Source organism: Ursus americanus, chromosome 7 (assembly GCF_024610735.1).
Source record: "Ursus americanus isolate L20-20 chromosome 7, mUrsAme1.1.p, whole genome shotgun sequence".
NCBI lineage: Eukaryota > Metazoa > Chordata > Mammalia > Carnivora > Ursidae > Ursus > Ursus americanus.
Genome location: NC_142133.1, coordinates 29,527,994 through 29,552,190, shown reverse-complemented (window position 1 = coordinate 29,552,190; position 24,197 = coordinate 29,527,994). Strand labels below are relative to the sequence as shown.

The window sequence follows — 24,197 nt, the reverse complement described above, 5'->3', positions numbered from 1 at the left end:
TTAGGGAATATCAAAGAAATATTAGACTTGGTCCTGTCTTTCTTTCTTTCTTTCTTTCTTTCTTTCTTTCTTTTTCTTTCTTTCTTTCTTTCTTTCTTTCTTTCTTTCTTTCTTTCTTTCTTTCTTTCTTTCTTTCTTTTTAAGATTTTATTTATTCACTTGAGAGGGGAGAGAGAGAGCATGAGCAGAGGGGAGGGACAGAGAAAGAGGGAGAAGCAGATGCCTTACTGAGCATGGAGCCTGGTGTGGGGCTCGATCCCAGGACCCCAAGACCATGACCCAAGTAGCAGGCAGATGCTTAACCAAATGAGCAATCCAGGCATCCCGGGCATTTCTTTAAATAATACCAGGAGGACTCCATCACATGATTAAATTATTTACACTGTGATTCTTCTGAATGTTTAGAATGTTTCCTCCCCCTCATCCTGTTTTTAGTGACATTTAGTATCACTGATGACCATTTCCTCATTAACCCAAAATAATTTCTTCTTCTCATTGTAACTGATGAGTTGTCCTTCTTATCCTAGTTTTCCTATTTATCCATAACTTAAATAAATCTTTACATTCCTCCTAGAACTTCTGCTTCTAGAACTTTCATTCATATTAACAAAGTGAAAGGCAATACTAATTAGCTATACCAAAACCTCCTCTATTTGGTATGCAAATAAATGTTAATTTAAATCATAGTAAGAGACAACCTCCAAAGAAAAACCACTTACCTATTTAATAAATATTTATCAAATACTTGTTATATATCTTTGGTAGTACCTGCTCTCATGGCTTTATATTTTTGTGGGACAGACAAGTGAAGCATTATATAGTATAAAAATGATAAATATTATGATTGAGATATGCATTACAGGCCATGTGAAAGTGTAAGGGAGGCATACAGCTCAATCTAAAGTCAGGAAGGCCTTCTGAACTTATTAAATTTATTTAAATACAAGAAATTATTTTATTATTTTTATTATTATTATTATTATTATTATAAAAGACAAAATGGAGAGCATTCTCCAGGACAAAAGGGAGACAAAAGAGAACAAGACACATTTGAAGAACTGCAAGTTGTTTGGGGTTTAAGATGCCAGAGGTAGAAAATAATGAGATGAGTATGGCAAATGCCCTATTCTAAAGATTATTGTGATCAAACCAAAGAATGTGAACTTTATTCTGAGAACTGTGGGAATCCATTGAAAAATCAAAATGTATATTTTAGAAACATCACTCCAGCAGCAGCAACATGGTGGCAGCATTTGGAAAAAAACAGAACAGGAAGAAAGATGAGTAGGTCAGCATCATCACTCCACAAAAGGAGGCAATCAATAAATATTGGCTAATTAAAGAAAAAATTAAGAATAATGATTTTGTGGTAAATTTGACATGAGGGATAGGGAAAGGAATCTAGAACAAGTGTCAGCTTTCTGTCTTGGGTGACTATGTGGGTAGTATTCTACCACTGTGATGGGGGTTTGGTTTGGAACATACCAAGCTACAGGTGTCTGCGAAACTTCCCATGGAAATAATTCAATTGGCAGTCACAGATGTTGGGCTGGAGCATAAAATACATAATTTTGTTATGTATTTTTCCCTTTAAAAAAGCACTTTTCAGGGCACCTGGGTGGCTCAGTCAGTTAAGTGTCTGACTCTTGATTTCGGCTAAGGTCATGATCTCAGGGTTGTGAGACTGAGCCCCACACGAGGCTCTGCACTGGGCATGGAGCCTGCTTAAGATTCTCTCTCTCGGGGTGCCTGGGTAGCGCAGTCGTTAGGCAACTGCCTTCGGCTCAGGGCGTGATCCCGGCGTTCCGGGATCAAGTCCCACATCGGGCTCCTCCGCTGGGAGCCTGCTTCTTCCTCTCCCACTCCCCCTGATTGTGTTCCCTCTCTCGCTCGCTGTCTATCTCTGTCAAAATAAATAAATTAAAAAAAAAAAGATTCTATCTCTCCTTCTCCAAAACAAAAATAAATTGATTAATTAATGGAAAAAAAAACTTTTGTTTTTTTAAATTTCCTACAGCCAATGTGTTTTATAATATATAATCAGAAAAAGCTTAAAATTTATAAGATTTATGACAAAAACTTATTCCCAGAATTGTTTTCAGTGGGAAGCTTTCTCAGTAGTATACTACCTTGACCAACACCCTTCCTGGCCCAATATATTTATATAATACCATATTACTGACTATAGTCTTGTTTCACCAAATATTTACACATTTGAAAAATGCTAAGGATGTTATGTAATAGCACAAACAAATTTCTACCCCAGTGCTACTCAAATTGAGCAATAAACTTGTAGTGTAAAACTTAGTCATAGCAACAGTGTGTTAGTCTGGACTTGCTTCACATTGCTGAGAATAAGAAGGAAAACTAAATTAGGGGCAGGCAATCGAACCAAAGGGTCAAGTAATTTGAGACTCTCATTTACTGTTAGGAAGGCAAAAGAAGATAGAAATTGACCACAAGAGATTATCACGTTGAACAAAAAAAGGTGGTTGGGGTGGTGGTATTAAGAGTAGGAGATGTTTTCCTTTTGAGAAAGTCTGTAGCTGAGTTAAAAGAAGAAGAAAAAATAAGCCGCCTAGAGCTAGAACATACCTACAAATCTTGTAGCATCCTCATTGTTCCCTCTAAAGCATAACAAGATTCAGTACAGGTCTATCTCATTTTAAGATGGTCTAAGACAGTAACCTTTCAACTTCCTAGTAGAGATCAAGGTTCAAAAGATGTCACTTTTCTCAAAGGCTCAGGTCCATAAATATTTGATTCATGGATATAACTAATGCGTTTAAAAATATGATTTTTAATCCCATGGTGTATCACAATAGGGCTGCTTCACAAAGCGGCTACTTCAGGCAGAAAAGTAGACATTGAGTAGTCGGCCCCCAGGAGCTCCAAGAGCTTACTCTTAATTAATTAGTAAACCTCAGTGGCTTATTCTTATGATCCAAGTTGCTCCCAATTTTTTTTTTTAAAGTCTCTCAACCATAAGCCCTTTCTAGTTTGGCCAGACTCTCTTAATCTTCATAAGAAGACAACTTTAAAACATAGTAGTCCACAATTTCTCACCTACCATTTATTCTTCAACTCACTGCACTGTTTTTATGTCCACCTTTATCCATCACCCTTACCAAAATTGTTCTCACTGAGGTCACCATTGCATAGTCTAGATGGCAAGTATACTAGATACCTTTCAGCTCTTATACTTGATCTCTGTATGAATAAATGTAATTAGCCCTTCCTTCCTTGAAATTCCTTTTGCCCCTTCCAGGACAATAGTACCGCCTGGTTCTCCTAGCTCTTTGATAGTTCTGTCTTGGTCTCATTTAATGATAACTATTCATCCCCCACCTCTTTTTTTTTTTTTTTTAAAGATTTTATTTATTTATTTGACAGAGATAGAGACAGCCAGCGAGAGAGGGAGCACAAGCAGGGGGAGTGGGAGAGGAAGAGGCAGGCTCATAGAGGAGGAGCCTGATGTGGGGCTCGATCCCATAACGCCGGGATCACGCCCTGAGCCGAAGGCAGACGCTTAACCGCTGTGCCACCCAGGCGCCCCCATCCCCCACCTCTTAAATATTATCATTCCCTAGAACTCCATCATAGGTCCTATTCTTTTTTTTCTCCCTAAATGCTCTTGCTGGAAGAATTCATCTACTCTCCTGGCTTAATGCAGAAATGCAGATAATCCTCAGATATTTAGTAAGTACTAGACTTGACTACTGGGCATTTTCACCCTAATGACCTGAGACATTCCCCTCACACAATTACACAAAAAATGGAATCAAATAGCTGTATATCTATGTCACGTTCATCTTTCATCTCTGAAACACAGCAATTTTTAGCAAGGTTGGGACTTAACACATGTTGTAAGTGAATGAATGAATGAACTAAATGAGTCACAATATTGGCATTGCATTTGGAGAGGCAGAAATATCTAACTTTATTTAATTACAGAAATAGTATTTTTTTTTTTAAAGATTTTATTTATTTATTTGACAGAGATAGAGACAGCCAGCGAGAGAGGGAACACAAGCAGGGGGAGTGGGAGAGGAAGAAGCAGGCTCATAGCGGAGGAGCCTGACGTGGGGCTCGATCCCGAAACGCCGGGATCACGCCCTGAGCCGAAGGCAGGCGCTTAACCGCTGTGCCACCCAGGTGCCCCAGAAATAGTATTTTTAATCTATGTGTTTATCTATATGTCTATCTATATATCTATACATGTATCTATATTTCATTTACCTATAGAAGTGTTATAGTTTAAGCCATATCTCCCCAAAATTTGGCTTAAAACAACAAATTACAATCTCTCACACTTCTATGGGGTGACTGGACTTAGTGGGGTGGTTCATTACAGTTAGATCGGGACTGGGGCTGAAGTCATTTGAAAGCTTGAACTGGGATGGATGTCCAAAATGGCTTCTTCACTTGCATGTTTGGTATTTCAGTTGAGAAGGCAGAAACAAGTGGAGGTTGGCCAGGCATATCTCTCTCCCAAACTGTCCTGTCCACATAGTTAGTTTGGAGTTCGTCTCAGCATAGCAATCTCAGGGTGGCTGGACTTTTTTACATGGCAGCTGGCCTTCCCCTGAACATGCTTTATAAGAGGGCCAGGTAGATGATATGAGGCACTTTATGACTTAGCTTTAGAGGTCACGAAGTGTTACTTCCACAACCAATTCTATGGTTTAAAGTAATTTGCAGGGCTAGCCCAGATGCAAGAGAGAGGACTATCAAAGGGCATGAATAGTAGGAAGCATGATTCACTGAGAGACAATTTTTAAAGACTAGCTACCACACGGATCAATAAATCAGAAAGTTGGAAAGCACTTATTTTCTTACTAATCTAATATACTTAACAGTAATTTTTATGTTACCTTCTAGGATTTTTCATATGCACTATGTGAAAGGCACAAACCTTAAATTGTATAATTCAATGAATTTTGATAAATGTATACCACCCACGTAACCCAAGATCCAGAATATTTGCATCACCCCCTTGAGTTTCCTCATGCCTCTTTTCAATCAATCCCCAACACCACAGGCTATCACCATCACACAGGATTGGTTTTGCCTCTTCCAGAACGTCACATAAATGGACTTCTTGCATTCAGCATATGGTTTTGAAATACATTCATGATGTTGAACATAACAACTGTTCATTTTTATTGAAAGGCATTCCATTCATGAATATACAGCTGACCCTTGAACAACATGAGTTTGAACTTATACTAGATTTTTTTCGATACATACAATACAGTCCTATAAATAAATGTATTTTCCTTATGACTTTAATAACATTCTCTTTTTTCTAGCTTACTTTATTGTAAGACTACAGTATATAATACATATAAAACAAGGGTTAATCAACTGTTTATGTTATCAATAAGGCTTTTGGTTAACAGAAGGCTATTAGTAGTTAAGTTTATGGGGAGTCAAAAGTTACAAATGGATTTTGGACTACCCAGGGAGTTGACACACCTCACCCCCATGTTGTTCAAGGGTCAACTGTACTACAGTCTATGTAGCCACTGCCCTATTGATGTACACCTGAGCTGTTTCCAGTTCAGGGCTATTATGAATTAAAATGCTATGAACATTTTTGTACAAATCTTTTTGTGGACATGTGTTTTTACTTCTTTTGGATAAATATCAAGGAGCGGAGTTACTGGGGCACCTGGGTGGGTTAGTTGTTAAGCGTCTGCCTTCGGCTCAGGGCGTGATCCCGGTGTTCTGGGATTGAGCCCCACATCAAGCTCCTCTGCTGGGAGCCTGCTTCTTCCTCTCCCACTCCCCCTGCTTGTGGTCCCTCTCTCACTGGCTGTCTCTATCTTTGCCAAATGAATAAATAAAATCTTTTAAAAAAAATTAAAAAATTTTAAAAAAAGGAGTGGAATTACTAGGTCAGAGGTAGTATATGTTTAGTGTTATAAGAAATTCCCCAAGTGATCGTACCACTTTACCAACAATGGATGAAAGTTCCAGTTAGCGCACATCCTTGCCAATACTTAGTATTGTCAGTCTTATAACCATTCTACTGGGTGTGGAATTATAAATGCATTGTGATTTTAATTTGCTTTCCTTATCGCAAGTGAAGCTGAGATCATTTCCATGGGATTACTGGCCAGTGATATAGCTTTCTTTGGGGACCACATATTCAATTTCTTGACCATTTTCTTAAAAAATAGGGTTGGGGTGCCTGGTTGGCTCAGTCAGTAGAGCATACAACTCTTAATCTTGGGGTTGTAAATTTGAGCCCCATGTTTGGTGTAGAGATTACTTAAAATAAAATCTTTAAAAATAAGTTTTTTTAAATAGGGTTGTGTTTTTACTACTGAGATGTCACACATCTAAAAAAATCTATTCTGAATGCAAGACATGTCAGATATCTACTTGGTGAATATTTTCTTCTAGCCTGTGACTTACCCATACATTTTCTCAATTATCTATTTTGATGAGCATTAAGTTTTTAATTTTGATGAAGTTTAATTTATCAAACTTTTCTTTCATGTTTACTCACCTATGTCTTATGTATGAACACTCTGCCTGTACTCAGGTCACAAATACATTGTTCCTATTTTTTTTTTTTCTCCCCAGAAGCTTTATTGTTTTAGCTTTTACATTGGAAGTCTATGATCGACCTTGAATTAATGTTTATATATCCTGAAAGGTAGGAATTGAGGCTCATCTTTTCCACGTGGACATCTGAGTGTTTCAAAATAATCTGTTGAAAAGACTTCCTTTCCTCACTGAATTATGCTGTACCTTTGTTGAAAATTAATTGGCGAAATAAGTTGGGGTCTACTTCAGAACTTTGTTTCGTTCCACTGACCTATGCCAATACCATACTATATTGATTATTATACCTTCATAGTAAATCTTGCTGTCAAGTAGTATTAATATTATGATCCTGTTCTTTTCCAAAATTGTATTGTTATTCAGGTCCTTTGCATTTCCAAATATATTTTAAAGTCAGCTTTTCAATTTCTATATATTTTTTTAAAAAAGCCTGCTAGGATTATGACTGGCACTGAGTTGGATCTACAGATTGACTTGGGAAGGACTGAAATCTTAATAATATTGAGTCTTCTCATCTGTGAATATATAGAACATTTCTCCATTTATTAAGGTCTTCTGTAATTACCTTCAGTATTTTTATTACAGTTTTCAATGTAGAGGTTTCTCTACATCTTTTATTAAATTTATTTCTAAGTATCTATACCATTTTTAGCCTCAATTGTAAATGGAATTATTTTGTTAATTTCATTTCCCAAATGTTTGTTGTTCATATATAAAAATAGATTTTTTCTATATTAATCTTATATCCTGTGACCTTGCTAGGATCTCCAGTATCATGTTAAACATAAGTGGTGAAAGCAAAACATCTTTGCCTCATTCCCAGTCTTAGGAGAAAAGTATTCAATAATTTACCATTACATATGATATTAGCTGCAGCTTTTCATAGATATTCTTAATCAAAATGAAGAAATTCTCTTACATTGAAATCTTGCTGAGAAACTTGGTACTGAATTTTGTCAAACACTCCTTTTTATATATCTATTGAGATGATTATATGGTTTTTCTCCTTTATTCTGTTAATTGGTTAAACCAACCTCTCATCCTAGGACAAATCCTCAGAGAATGCATATCAGTACTTAGAATATTCATTGTCTTCTGGCACCTCCCCTAAATATTGGAAAGCTTCTAACTTTCTCTTGAGAGCTCTCACTTACATTCTGGCCCTGTCAGATGGGCTCTCAGTATCACCAGAATTCTTCTGGAGTTTCCTACGGAGGCAGGGAGGCCTAGAGAATGTTGTCATTAGTACAAAGCAACATTAATTAGGGTTTAAGAGTGACAAAGAAAGGAGGATGAATTTGTAATCTCTATCTTCTGCCACTTCTGGTCTCTGAGTTGACGTACTTGAGTTCTAAACACTAGTAGGAGAGGGGCGCCTGGGTGGCTCAGTTGTTAAGCATCTGCCCTCAGCTCAGGGTGTGATCCTGGAGGTCTGGGATCGAGCCCCACGTCAGGCTCCTCCGCTGGGAGCCTGCTTCTTCCTCTCCCACTCCCCTTGCTTGTGTTCCCTCGCTTGCTGGCTGTCTCTATCAAATAAATAAATAAAATCTTTTAAAAAATAAAGAAATAAATAAACACTAGGAGGAGATATTCTTACTGTCTTCGGTTTCTCTTACTAGGGTCCTAAATTCCTTTAAAAAGGAGGTAGTTGTGATAACTTATCAACTTTTTAGCTCAATGGATCATAAATGCTCCTAGCTTTCTGATTTTACACCGTTTTCCAATCTTAATACCTAAATAAAAGATGCAATATTCCAGAAATTCTTATCCTTTACAAAGAACTCCAAAATAGTGGCCATTTTTATTCTATTATTTTATATAGCCCACAGCAAGCCTATGATTTTGTTCATTAGTATCCTAGGTATTGGAGAGTAAATGGCCAGGTAAAAACCGGAAGCAAATTAATGGATGTATTATTCTCTGACCACAGTCCCAAGTTCATTGTGAGAGACCTTCTACTCAAAGGAAGAAGACCTGTTTTTCCCCATTCATAGTCCTAGTGAGTAGGACACGTAATGTCAGAGGTTAGGCTAAGGCTTCCCATAATCAACTTTAGCTCTTCAAATATGAACTGTTATCTCCTCTACTACCATCTATGTTTAAGATTATATTCTCTGAAGTGAGTCAATATGTCACTCTTCCTCCTCCCAAATTAACTTTACAAACTATAGGAAAGGGATTAATAAACACCAGGCAATAGTGCTTATGGTAAAAATGAATCTTAATTTATAAACTGCATCTGGATGGGAAGACTCTGAATGGACTATATACCTGATGGAAGGCCACAGTTTTGGGCTTTTCTGATTGTGGACTCATAACTAGGCACTTCCATTACAGAGACCCTGGAAGCTATACCTATTAAGCTATTTCAAAAGATACCAGCTCTTGGGCAGCATGGATTCGAAACCAAGGCAATCCCTGCTTTTAACTATGTGGATCTACTCTCCTTGTATGCAAGCTGTCATGTGGAGATAGAGGTCAAAAAATAGCACCTGGGATGCTGTGAGGACTCCAGTGAAAAAAGAATGCTCTGCTGGCATGCTGCTGTGTTTCTGTGTTTCTAATATCCTTCTAAGTGAATCTAATGCTTAGTTTAGTGACCTGAATAGGTCACATAAGCCTGAATGTCTGGTTGAACCTAAGCAGAATCCTTGGTTATCTTTGCAACGGCTTTAAGTATACTGGTATCTTTCTGGTATTTCATAATGTCTGAGTTTCTCCAATAATGCTCTGCTATAAACTGCTTCAGCTGAACCTGACTTTCTGAGATGTATTCAACAGGACATTGTTATTTATGGAGGAATCTTTTTTCCTTCTTGTTGATATGTATTCAGAAATTCAACAGAAATCCCAAAGATGGTCATATTGCTATACAGTGGTTCATGCATTCTGAGGTTGCCATATACAGATGGAGGCACACTGACTGTTTTAAAATCATATATGTTTTCTAACACTGGCTATAATAAACTTTCCCACTAATAGGCTTTGTTTCTCCATTTCCAAGGCCTATTATTCCCACTACATTTCAGTGATTCTTCTAATTGTAATTCAAAATTTCCTTGCCCATTTACTGGTGCTGCCCCTCTGTAGAATGCACCTGTACATAACAGTATCAATAAAAGGTTTCTGTCTAAGAGCCAGTTCCAAAATATGTTTCCAGTTAGCCGTGAATTTTGTCTCAGAGACAACAGGGTAGGGATTTTTAATCAATCCAAGTACAGATATCACGAATTTATGTTTACCTTATAGCAAAGACTGTAATTTCAGAAGATAATATTTGTTAATTATTATTGATCTAACAGCAATATTCCATAAGAAATCATGGACTAAATGAATAGCCTCTAGGTATCAATCTAAAGTATCACAAAATAATTTAACAGTCTGTTCCCTCAAGAAGTTTGCAGCTTAGTTGGGGAAATAATATATCCATATAATTTTTACTGATATGTGATTGCATTTTATGCATTTATATTGCAACATAAAGATATAATTAATAGAGGCAAAATTTAAAATAACGATTCTTTCCTCCATAAACATTCTGTCAGCAATTTCAAAACTGCAAGGAAGAGTGAATATAAGCTGTGTTTAAATTACTGCCACTTTAACTGGTAAATAAAAATACCACCATACTTTATTTGTACCATGTTTATAAAATGCATTCATTTTGTTTAGTCTTTTTTTTTTTTTAAGATTATTTATTTATTTATTTGACAGAGAGAGAGACAGCCAGCGAGAGAGGGAACACAAGCAGGGGAGTGGGAGAGGAAGAAGCAGGCTCCCAGCGGAGGAGCCCAATGCGGGGCTTGATCCCAGGACTCTGGGATCACGCCCTGAGCCGAAGGCAGACGCTTAACGACTGAGCCACCAAGGAGCCCCTCATTTTGTTTAGTCTTAACCTATTGCTTTAACATTACTGTTGTTAAATTTTAATATATTTTTAACTATCTTCAAACTACTTTACCAAAATATTTTTAGAGTGGTAGTGCTGGTGCTAAAAAAAAATTCCTGAAAGATAATAAGTTTGGAATGGAATTTACATGTGCTAAAAAATGCAACTAAGGAAGCCAAACAAATGCCATAACATGCAGTTGGTGCTATTAATTTAAGTGACTGTACTCTGCAAATATAATAGAGGAAAAAAAAGTAACATCAAAGCAAAAATATGCTACAATGACTGTGGATTGACTTAGAGCATGCATCTAATCCCCACTGTCCCCACCTACCCTGCTCCCTCAACACACATTCTGCATTCATTACTTTTGGAAAACTAGTCTTGAATTATTTAAGGTTTGAATTATGTCTCCTCCAGATCACATGCCTTCTATAAAATGGGACCACTCTACCCTGAATTAGGTAGGATATGAGTAAAGCTCAAATAAATGGAACAAGATAATAAGCCAGAGTGATCAGTATGGGCTAAAATAAGAGATGGAAGTCCCTTCATTGGTTTATGGCCTTTCAGTTAACACATCTTAAATTCTCAATATGTTCCAGACAATGTGCCAGAAGCTAGTGATGAAAAAATGATTAGAACACAGTCTCTACCTTGAAGGAATTTCAGAAAATGGGGAAAAGAAATACATAAATAAATAATAACACAAAATAGTAAAATTCCAAAGAAATCTTGGATCATCATAAGTTGCATTAAAACAACTTCTTTGATTAGGGTCAGAGAATTTTAGGCTACCTAAAAGAAAGCTATTCCTGCTACAAGAATTTTAGAAAATAAGGTGTATGTGTATGATTAGGCAATAAGGGTTACTATGGTCTGAAGGTTTGTGTCCTCCCAAAATTCATATGTTGAAATCTTAATGCCCAGTGTGATGGTATTAGGAGGTGGGACCTTTGGGAGAGGATTAGGTCATGAGGGCAGAGCCTTCATGAATAAGATTAATGCCCTTCTAAAAGGGGCCCCAAAGAGATCCCTTGCCCCCTTCCACCGTGTGAGGAATACAATGAGAAGTCTATGACCCAGAAGAGGGCCCTCATCCAACTGTGCTGGCACCTTGACCACAGACTTCCAGCCTCCGGAACTGTGAGAAATAAATTTCTGTTGTTTATAAGGTACCCATCTGTGGTATTTTGTTGTAGCAGCCCAAACAGACTAAGACAAGGGCTTAACTATAAAATCTAATTATTAATGAATATTTTCATTATATCTACAATTTGTTCAAAAATATTGTCCCTTCTTTTCAATAACCAGCATAAAACTTCTGACATATTGTTATCACCTTTTCCCCCCACTGCTATGACCAAAACAGTACAACATTGCTCAAAACAGCTCTGAAAATATGTGGGTTTTTTAAATTCCTACTTATGGTAGTAGTGTCTAATTGAGATTTAGTTTTAACCAAAAGCCATCTACAAAGAACAAACCATATTCTCCAATTAAAAGATCAAATTATATCCCACTGCAGTTATAAACATTCATGCTATAAGAAAATGCCTGCATTTGTAAACAGTACAATAGTAGCACAAGGGCTGGAATGGTCAAGCTTAAGAGGGAGTAGGCATGAAAGGCTTCCCAGAGTATATGTCAATAAAATTAAATTTTGAAAGATAGGTAAAAGTCACTGGTGGTGGTAAAGGAAGGTTACTAACTTATCCTTCCTGAAGTACTTCAGCTAGTCAAATAAAAGAAAGAACTCAAAGATAGGTAAGACATGGCATTTTTAAAAAGTACTGTATAAATGTTGCTGACATCAATTATGAACATAATGCAAATGTCTGCATATATTATTGAAAAAAACATCTAAAATATTATTGAAATAAAAATAATAGCCAGGAAGGGCTAGAGGGAGGGGTTCAATTAAAAGTGAAAATAATATTGAATTTCTCATCTTACATGAGGTAAGTCAACACATTCTGTTTTATTCATTTATTATTTTTTTCAAAGACTTTATTTTTACGTAATCTCTACACGCAACATGGGGCTAGAACTCATAACCCTGAAATCAAGAGTGACACACTCTACTAACTTAGCCAGCCAGGTACCCCTGTTTTATTTTTAATGTTATTAGAGAAATATAGGTTCATTTATTTATCCATCTGGCTTATTTATCTTAGAGGATAGTACATGAAAATGAAAACAGAATGTATAACTTCCAAATTAGTCTATTAAAAAATGCTTAAATAAAGAACATTTGAGAATGGTAAAATTTAAGGGGTAGATGGGAAAAAAATTAGAAAATTCTCAAATAAAATATAAAGTAATATAAGTGAAATTAAGTATGCAGTTATCAAAAAATATAACTATTAAGGGCAAAGAATATAAAGACAGGTAAACCAAACACTGTTTTTAAGAGAAGTACTTAATACAGGTTAAAAGAAAGTGATAAATACACTAGGAAACTACAAATATAAAAAAAGCGTGAGTTACAAATATTAACATCAGGCAAAATTTCTGGGCAAAAGGCATTAAACGGGGGCAAACTGATCAAATTATAATCCATAATGAAACTATTAGAAAATTAGTTTTTATGCACTAAAGAATTTAGTATTGAAATTCTCTTTCACAAATGAACTATACAAAAAGAATAAGAATATAAATGACTAAAACGTTAAAGTTTGGTCTAATATATGCTGAATCAAATAAATAGAATATACATGTAAAAACATACTTACGGAAAATTTACAAAAATAAATCATACATCTAGACTACAAAGAAAAAGACTACTCATCTGAGATTGAAATTTGAAAGTCTTCAGAACTTTATTTGAATAAATTTAAAAAAGAAATAAACTATAAATAAATAAAGCCCCTGATAAAACACACTCTCCTAAATAACCTTGGGTTAAATAAATCAAAATGTCAATCATAAATTAGAAAATACTAACTTATAAAATTTGTACAGGACAAAACATCCATCTTTGCATACAATCTGATCAATTCCTTAAAATAAATATCTAGAAATGGAGTGGAAGTGAACATCACTGGAGTTGAGAAAGTCAAGGAAGTTTTTAGCTAAGGAGTTAAATGGGTCATGTGATCAATGGAAATTCCACACCCCCCAAACATTACGATAGTAAGAGTTGAGGCTGAGCCAAGAGATGGCTGCCAAAGTGCCGTATGAATTTGGAAACATTCACCAAGAGGTAAATACATGATAGAAGTCATGGGATATCAGGGGCGCCTGGGTGGCACAGCGGTTAAGTGTCTGCCTTCAGCTCAGGGCGTGATCTCGGCATTATGGGATCGAGCACCACATCAGGCTCCTTTGCTGTGAGCCTGCTTCTTCCTCACCCACTCCCCCTGCTTGTGTTCCCTCTCTCACTGGCTGTCACTATCTCTGTCAAATAAATAAATAAAATCTTTAAAAAAAAAAAAGTCATGGGATATCAATACAGAAATTTAGAACAATTCATTAGCTGAAAGAAGTTCATCGTGCTTGATTTTCACTCCAATAATAAAGGTATAATATCAATTCCTCAAGTATGATAGCCAGATTATCAATAAATATTTATTGACCAATCAGCTATAAAGAATACCTGCATGGAATCTTCTAGATATAAGGATACATAAGATATATACAAATTCAGAAAAAAAGAATGTGCACATAATTTATGTGAATAAACACACATGAGCTAGAAGAAGGTAGCCAATTCATCTTGTCCTGACACCCTTATGGCAGATCTTTACTTATAAGAAGGTTCACCCATACATTGACAAAAGAAGTGTGAACATATTTAGGCTACTTTATACTATAATTAGTAGTTCCATTAAAGTTTTATGCTTTCTTGACGAAGCTTGGACTTGATTTTAAATTGTGAAAATCTGTTCCTAACCATCAGCACATAAAGTTTTCAGAGAGCTAAATGGTATATTATATTACATTAGAAAGGCTTTAAGGAAGAAAAAATATTTTGTTAGAGGCATTGTTTTTTCCGGGAAAACAAGAATGAGTTTTCAACTTTGCAAAAAAAAAAAAGATAAACTTCTAGCTTAATGCTAACAAAACCAACCTGTAATTTTTGCTGCCTTTTCCTCTTGGTTCACTCGGTTCTCGTCATCTTCTTCATTATCTTCTTCAAAGTCATCTAAATTGCCAATGTCAGCCTGCTTCATACTCATCAAACTAGCCAAACTTTGCATGTCTTCATCCCTACACGAATGATTTAAAATTTACTACACAGCTCATGAAATGACATTGTTTGAAAAAATGTTGCTTAAGAAAATAATAGTATGTTCCTTCTTTCTATATGTTAATGAGCCTTTTTAAACAGTTGCCCAAGACTATTGAAAATCTAAATACTCCTATTCATTAATTTTTAAATGGTATGTTTAAATAGTAAAAAGCAAACTGGATTAAAAACTAACTGGTTAGGAGTTAGTTTAACTCTGTGCTGTAGATCTGTGGAAGACTAAAATTTTCTTCATAGGATTAAAGTGTGGTTATCTAGTCATTAAACCTGGAAATAAAAACTTGTTTCATAAAACAGTGAGACAGTTTGCAAATCAATGAGATCTAGACTTTAAAGTATTCAACCTTTCAAAATAAATTAGAATAGAAATTCTTAATCTAAAATCCGTGAACCCTTTTCACTTGGTGAGTAGGAAGAAAAAGAAATGGTAAACCCCTGTAAATTATACTTAAATCTTGTTTAACTGTGCATTTTTCTCAAAGGGGCCCTAACTCCCCAAAAGTTAAGGAACTACTGTAACGGAAAAAAACACCTTCAAGTCTAGCATTTTTAAAAATTACAAGATGAAAAATGACCTGAGTTGATTAAATACAAGTTAAATATCATGTATTTGATAAAATGTAAAAATGTCTTTATCTTGAAGTATTTTAAATATAAGTGTATATAGTTTCCATTAAGTACTCTAAGCACCAAATAATATGTTTTCTCAATCTATTATTTTCACCTTAAATTTCAAATAAACTACAGTGAATAAAACAAATTTCTAATATGTTATATACAAACTAGATTTCAATCTGATATACTTCCCTAAAATTCAGAAAGCCAAATTAAGATACTGTAAATAAAATAAAAACAATAAAATAAAAAACAAAACAAGAAAACTCTTTTGTAGAAATGTTCATTAATATTCACTTATCTCCTAAATATAGTACAATTTTGCAGACTAAACAGGTTTTTTAATTCTTTGCATTATCTCTCACGTAAGCTTAAAGTTAACCAAATCATTTCCCCTTTTAAAAATAAGTTTAGTGACACAAAGTCTGCATAAACAAAAAAAGTTGTATTACCTTATAGGAATGCCTTACAAATTGCTCATCTACCAATGGGGGAAAATTTCAAGATATAACATTATTCTTGAAATGTTAACTTGCTTAATTTTACTTCTTTAATTTCTTCATATTTTGGATTTTAACCTTGAACATTTTTCTCTGAAAGGTTAGGAATCAAGGAGTGTGGAGGTAGAGAGGGAGGTTAGGAATCAAGGAGTGTGGAGGTAGAGAGGGAGTTTAGGGTGTTTTGCGAGAATTCTCCATTGGAATTGAGACATTTGGTTCAACTGAATTCCTCTCACCCAGATTCTCCCATGGATGGTGCTGATTCACTTACTGCTGCTGCCCCGTGGAAAGGAGTCCGCAATCAGAGGATCTTCTCTGATTTTGTTTTCTCTCTTCTTCCTGTGCTTCCTTTCCTTTCATTTTGGCTTTAACTTCAGGGTAAGTTCTTTATTTTTAATTTCTCAGTATTTAATACTAAAATTTAAGGTCCTGAGATGAAAGACTGATTGCTTCCATTCTGTACTGTCTCTCTACCACACTCACTCAAAAGCCAACTTTCCAGAGATGAGGCTTACTGTTATCTACCAAGTCGTTTGCTGCCCTGTAGATGAGTGCCAAACATCTCATTTTGACTGACGCACAGAATCCAGTCTAATCAGTCAAGCGAACATGGCCAATTATAGTAACCACATTCCACTGGCTCAAATACATTTAGAACTGTGATTTAGATTGGATCGAAATGTTCATAGCTAGCTTCTTCCTCTCACCTTTTAAGTCTAGACTGAGAATCTCCATTTCTTCCCTTACTGATCTTCCTCTCCAAGCAGGTACTAACCCTTTCATTATACCTCCAACACGCACTCATCCTTGACTTGACTGTAGGCAACAACCATGGTGCATACGTTACTTTTTTTCCTCCTCCAGGTATGCCTACCTCATTTTATCCAGTTAGAATTTTACCCTTAGGAGACCAGAACTGGTGCAGGAACTACCTTCGTGCAATGCCTATTCAGTGCTTAAGAAGTGATTTTTGATATGAACAGTTAATAGCAAATTGTACTTTGCTATACAATTTTTAGAAGGCTGGGCCAAAGAACATGAATTGGGAAAAGTTCCTTTACTTCTTTTATTCCTCTTATCCTAAACTTTTCATTTTGCGTTCCTTTTATATCTCAGCTTCATCGAACAGCTCTACAAATTGAACTGTCTGTACTTCAGAGTACGATTACGTATACTGAAGACAATGAAATACAAAACAAACGTGTATGATGCCCTATAACGTACAATTTAAAATTTGGAACTTGCTATAGCCACTTTTATATTACTGTTCATTCTCTAGAGTCAAGAGACTATAAATAACAAGGAATTCATTTAATTCAGGCTCTGAAACAAAGAATGGCAAGAATGACTGGTATGCAGTAGGATATTCTCAACTGTTGCCAGTCTACTGAGTCAAAAGCTGTTTACATACAGTTTTAAAACACACTCAGAAGGAGTTTGTCTTCTTGACAAAAGACACTTACGTGGCTTTTCCCTCCCGAAGGAAAATGCAAGATAATGAAAACTGGAGAGTGGCAGATACAACTTTTTTAGACAATGGCTTGAATTTTAACTTGACATCAGTCTGAGTTGGCATAGGGCTTGCATACTGTTTCATGTTGATGCTGCTAGTAGCAAGAGCTTTCCTTCGACCAGAAGGGGATTCCTGGAAGATAAAAAATAATTCAGAAGTTTGGAGTTATTTATTTTATACCCAAGTATTTTAAAACAGTATTTTAATAATATGATTAAATAACAGTTGAAACTTCCTTCCCTAATGAATTCCTATAACACAATATTATTATTGTGATGAAGTTGTTTATAACTTTTATATCTTTAAATAAGACAGATAAAAATTGGAGAGAGCTGGCCCAGGCAGAAATAAAGATAAACTAAAACAACCCTAAATATCTCAGGAAAGAAAAAGCAAGGAATGCAAACTAGGACAGAAAGTGTCCACAGTTCCTCTAAAAAGAGGATCTAGCACAGAGATAGGCATCGAAAGTACTCAACAACTGTTTTCCTTCCTTTCATTCTATTTAATGTAACCTAATGACATTTCTTTTTGAATTTCTCCAATTTTTTATGGAACTCCCAGCCTCTATGGCATTCTAACCTCGTTTTTACCTATAGTATCTGAGTTCTATTTATTCTCTAATTTGAGCCTTATCTCTTCCCAGGGACTTTTCTGATGACTCCACTCTACAGTCCTCTTTCCTTCCCCTTGGATCACATTTACTAAGGAAGAAACCATTGGTTTCTCTGATGCCATAACTGTGGCAGACACTGCCAACTGACTCCAGTAGGTCTCAAAATGCTCCACACAGCTATTACCAAATTCATCGGAAATGAATACAAAATGAAACCGATTTGCTATCAAGTACTTAGCTTTCTAGTAATAAGCTATCTCATTTCAAAATTATTCTTTGCAGAATAATAGCCTAGGAGAACAATGAAAACAGAACAGCAAAATAATGATTGGGCATTACCTATGTATAAGATACGTCATTGATTCGGGAGAGATATGATGATGATTAAGGCATAATACCTGACTATGTGTTCTAATGGCAAGGGGACATTTTAGATGAAGATAATTTGTAAACAATGTAAATCAGAGGTCATATGTATGCCATCATTAATGTAAACCAGAAGTCATATACCAGCATTCCTTAGGATTTACTGGTCTGGGAGTTCAGATCTAAAATCAGGCCTAGGGGCGCCTGGGTGGCACAGCGGTTAAGCGCCTGCCTTCGGCTCAGGGCGTGATCCCGGCGTTCTGGGATCGAGCCCCACATCAGGCTCCTCCACTGTGAGCCTGCTTCTTCCTCTCCCGCTCCCCCTGCTTGTGCTCCCTCTCTCGCTGGCTGTCTCTATCTCTGTCAAATAAATAAATAAAATCTTTAAAAATAAAAAATAAAAAAAAATAAATAAATAAAATCAGGCCTAATTTTCAAGCTGTGTGACCTTGAGTAAGTAAACCTGAGCCTCACTAACCTTCCCTATAAAATAAGGAGACTAATCAGAAATCCATTTAAGCTCTACAATGGTTTTATCTAAAATTATTCAATTTTCCAACCAAGGCAGGAAAAACTACCATTAACCTTTGGATTATTACTTAATAAATTTTTACTTTATTTGTCTTATGATTGACAAACCTGACTAAAATAAAGATACACTAATTTAATCAAAACATTAAACCAGCCTTTTAGAAAAAACTGACATTTCTGCCAGCAGGACAAGTAAAAATGTAATGTAGCATCCCTAAAGAATACCTTGTTTTAAAATGTGGTCTTATCTGTCAGATTATGCACAGCAATATTATACAGAACTATTAGTGCATGTAGATACCTTATGAATGAATTTCAAAAATGCATCAAGCACTTGAGAAGGATTTAAGCCCTCTCAGAAGAAATACTTAAGAATATGCAAATACCCTCAACTGAATCAAGTTGAACAGATGTGACTATCCCAAACAATACAAGTGTTCTTTCCCTGGTCGCTAATGTCAATCAAAGAATAAGATTAAGGTCCAAGGTTCTGACAATGTGCAAAATGAAAAAGTATGATCAGGTAGTATCAATTTATTACACTGATATGAACAATAATCTCTTATTGTACCTTTAGAATAGCTAACAACTTTTACATATAATATAGGATTTAAAGCCTCTGTTTTGGAAGCATGACATACAAACTGCCACACATTACTTTCAGATTTTGTTAAACAAATCTGTTTCACAAAGTATGACACTAATCCCTTAATAATAATTATATAATTTTATAAGCAAATAATCAAACTATAAAAATTAAGATAACTTGTAAATGAGCATAATTTGAAAGCCCAATTTAAGGATAATTCCTACAAAATCTAGAGTTTTGATGATTAACATTCAAATTTATTTTTTTAGATAAAAACTGTGTACAAAAAAGGTTTTTTTGCTGAACTCAAGGAGTTTTTAAATTTTTGGTAAATCAGCTTCTCTGAAACAACAGAAAATAAAGGCTACTGAATTCTAAACATAACTAATTGTACCACTTAATTAAGTATTTACTTGATCAGCAACAATGAAAACAGCCCTTTGAAAGGTCTGGACAGGTGAACAGAACAAAGCTCTTTTGAGTCTATGATATCCATTCCTATTATTAACACAGGATCTCACTAAAGTCTGTGCTGGGAAAAGAGGTCTGAATGGTATTTCTAGTAATACCATTCACCAAGCTCACATACTGTTTCCCTCTTTAAAATTAGCTGTCTCATAGAAAAAATATTTAAAAAGAACAGTAATGAGAAAAATATAAGGATCTTTCACAGCTCTAACCCCACCTCCATGAATCTTCACTTCTTACAACCGAGTTTAAATCTTTACCCATTGCTACCAACAGTTCTATAAAGAGGAATGAAATAAGTGATTGCACTTGCGAGATGAGCATGTCTTTTGCATCCTATCATCCTTCCAGAAAAGAGTAGAGGCCACCCAGGCAGAGAGAGTGTAGAGAGAATTACTCTTATTGCTTCCAGAGTCCTAATGCTATTTCATGTCATATGCAAGGTGGACAAGAGGACAGAAATAAGAGAATAGGAAAGGAACTCAGAAAGGAAGTTAGATGACAAAAGTCAGTAAGAAGTGAGCGTTCACATACATGTAAGAGTAAGTTTCTGTCTCTGGGCCTATGTTTATACCTGTTTATATGTGAATCTGACAGTATTTGAGGAATAACTTCAAAACTCCTAAAGCTGAAGTTCTTAAACTTTACTGTTTACTAAAAAACAAAAAACTAGGAGAGCTTTAGACAATCTAGATAACTGGATCCCACCCCCAGAGATCTTAAATTAGTAAAACCAGAGATCAGCTCAGGAATCTGCCACATTTCTAAAAATAATAAGTACCTCCCATCTCTACTCCCATCCCGCCCGACTCACACCCACACCACTACTACCAGGTGATTCTAATCCAGTTAATCTAAAATCACACTTTCAGAAATACTTCCCCTAAGGAAGCTCTTACATAATATAATCATTTTACTTAAGAACTCTCACTCTCATTTTTCCTAAGTACTCTTGTGTAATAAAAAAGACTTAGCTGGGGCGTCTGGGTGGCTCAGTCGGTTAAGTGTCTGCCTTTGTCTCAGGTCATGATCCCCAGGGTCCTGGGACAGAGCTCAGTGCTCCTCAGGCTCCCTGCTTAGCAGGGAGGCTGCTTCTCCCTCTCCCTCTGCCCCTCCCCCAACTGGTACATGCGTGTTCTCTCATGCGCTCTCTCTCTCTCTAAAATAAATAAATAAATAAATAAATAAATAAAATCTAAAAAAAAAAAAAAAAGGCTTAGACTATATATTTCCATTTCTTTGAAATCCAGCCTATTGTAGTTGTAACCAGGCAAACCAGCATTTGAATGTCACATCAGCATTTATTCACTAGTTGATCTTTGCCCCATTTCTTCATGTATCTGAGCCTCATTTTCACACTGTCATATTGGCAAATGTTTTTAAAGTTTGGAAAATACCAAGTGTTGATAAAAATGAGGTACAATGCAAACTCTCTCACACTGCATGAGGGAGTTTCAATAGATACAGTCACTTTGGAAAGCAAGTTGACATTACTTTGTAAAGTGTAACACATGCATATCTTACAACTGAGTAATAATTTCCATCCTAGAAATATGTCCTAGAGAGATTCTTGCAATGACATACTAAAATATCTAGTAGGATTTTTAGCATATGGTAGGTGCTTAGTAATAGTATTTATTATTAATATTTGTGGACCATTTAACCTGGTTTATTACATTAATATTATAAATAGTCCATCCAGGATCACCAATCTTGAAATTAGAAATACAAATAAGCATAACTCAGTGCAGGATGTTTACTTTAAAGTAATGCTGTTATGTTACTAAAATTCATGCCTGGAACCCCTACATTCTTACCAGACCTAAAAAAACTCTCCACTTCAAGGTGCCCTCATTGCTATTCAGGTGATAACAACACAAGCAATAGGTGAATAAATGTTTTCTCTGTATAGCATAAAAGAGAAAAAAAAATTATAACCACTTTATTAGTAAAGAATGAACGGATTATAAAATAAATAAATACATTTTTGTGAGATTCAGGGCTTCTTTACAAATATTTTTAAACATAGATTTTACCAAAAAAGCAATGTAGCTAATGTTGCCACTTCCCCACCCCCCCATCCAAGACTAACTACATAATATAAAACATAACGGTAGCAAGCAATTTAGTTAAATGGGGTATCCTTTTTTTCATGTTATAAGAAGTCGGACAGAATATCTCTCATCCAAATTATTCAAGTTAAGGTCGTCTTACAGAATAGTTCATAGTAAGATGGTTCATTTATTATGGATCCCAAGATATGAACAACTAATATAATGCCTCTCTGATTAAAATATTTGACTGACAGGGCACCTGGGTGGCTCAGTCAGTAAAGTGTCTGCCTTTGGCTCAGGTCATGATCTCAGTGTCCTGAGATGAAGCCCCATGTCAGGATCCCAGCTCAGTGGGGAGCCTGCTTCTCCCTCTCCCTCTGCAGCTCCCCTGCTGTGTTCTCTTTTTCTCTCTCTCTGTTAAATAAATAAAATCTTAAAAATTTTTTTGACTGATTTCCTCTACCTATTAAAATGTCACATAAACCACAACTAGAAATTGAACTCTTTCTCCCATATATGAGGACCGGGGTGGGGGTGGGGGGAGCACTACTTAGGTTTTATGATTTTTCAGAGTTTTATTACACAAAATGTTCTTTTTTTTTTTTAAGATTTTTTATTTATTTAGTTGACAAAGACAGCCAGCGAGAGAGGGAACACAAGCAGGGGTAGTGGGAGAGGAAGAAGCAGGCTCATAGCAGAGGAGCCTGATGTGGGGCTCGATCCCACAACGGCGGGATCACGCCCTGAGCCGAAGGCAGACGCTTAACCACTGTGCCACCCAGGCGCCCCTGTACATCTTCTTTGGCAAGGTGTTTCTTAAAGTTTTTGTCCCATTTTTTTAATTGAGTTGTTTGCTCTTGTATTGTTCTTTATATGTTTTAGATAACATTCCTTTATCAGATATGTCTTTTATAAGTATTTTCTGTCTGTTGCTTCTCTTCTTCTCTTTACATTGTCTTTCATAAAGCAAGTTTTTAATTTTAATGAATTTATCCATTATTTCTTTCATGGATCATATGTTTCATTTTGTATCTAAAACAGCATCACCATACCCAATATTATCTAGGTTTTCTCCTGTGTTATCTTCCAGTAGTTTTGTAGTTTTGCATTTTACATTTTGGTCACTGACCATTTTGAGTTAATTTTTGTGAAGGGTATAAAGTGTCTGTCTAGATGCATTTTTTTTTCATATGGATGTCCAGTTGTTCCAGCACCATTTGTTGAAAAGACTATCTTCCTTCATTTTACTCCTTTGCCAAAAATCAGTTGACTACATTTATGGAGGTCTACATAGGCTCTCTATTTTGTTCCACTGATGTCTCTTTTTTCACCAATATTACACAGTATTGATTATTGTAGCTTTATACTAAGTCCTGAATTCAGGTAATGTCAGTTCTCCAACTTTGTTCTTCTCCTTCAATATTGTGTTGGCTATTCTGAGTTTTGCATTTCCACACAAACTTTAGAATCAGTTTGTTGATATCCACATAGCACCTTGTTGGGATTTTCATTGGGACTGCATTTAATCTATAGATCAAGTTGTAAAGAATGGACATCTTGACAATATTGAGTCTTCCTATCCATGAACATGAACATTTATTTTAGTTCTTTGATTTTGCTCATCAGAATTTTGTAGTATTCTTCATATACATCTTATACATGTTTTGTACAAGATCTATACCTAAGTATTTTGCTTTTTGGGGTGGTAATGTAAATGAAATTGTGTTTTTAATTTCAAATACACTTGTTCATTGTTGATATACAGGAAAGCAACTGACTTTTATACATAAACCTTGTATCCTATAGACTTGCTATATAATCACTTATTTGTTCCAGGAGCATTTCTGTTAATTTTTTTGCTTTCTACATAGATGATCATGTGTTTTGTGAACAAAAACAGTTTTATACCTTACTTCCCAATCTGTATACTTTTTATTTCCTTTTCTTGTCTTATTTCATCATCAAGGACTTCCAGTACACTACAGAGAAGTAGTAAAAGAGGCATCCTTGCCTTGTAGTGGGAAAGCTTTAGTGGGAAAGCTTTGAGTTTCTCACCATAAAGCATGATGTTAGCTGTTGGGATTTTGTAGACGTTCTTTATTAAGTTGAAGAAGTTCCCTGCTATTCCCGGTTGGCTGAGATTTTTTATCATTAATGGATGTTGGATTTTGTCAAATGCTTTTTCTTCATCTACTGATATAGTCAGGTGAATTTTAAGTTTTAGTGGT

The 24,197-nt window shown here is 35.6% G+C and overlaps 1 protein-coding gene across 9 annotated transcripts in view; it reads right to left on the bottom strand.

The window, feature by feature from the left end:
- The window catches only part of EHBP1 (EH domain binding protein 1), a 336,619-nt gene that overhangs the window by 187,041 nt on the left and 125,381 nt on the right, over nt 1-24,197 (bottom strand). For 8 of the 9 annotated variants that reach the window (XM_045788076.2, XM_045788073.2, XM_045788075.2 and 5 more), the window contains exons 6-7: nt 17,296-17,477; nt 14,538-14,677 (exon numbers count right to left, since the gene is read on the bottom strand). In XM_045788076.2, the coding sequence (XP_045644032.1) occupies nt 14,538-14,677; nt 17,296-17,477 (322 nt within the window). Of the gene's footprint in view, nt 1-14,537; nt 14,678-16,103; nt 16,989-17,295; nt 17,478-24,197 lie in introns of those variants that run through there. The other variant, XM_087863430.1, reaches the window with a different exon arrangement.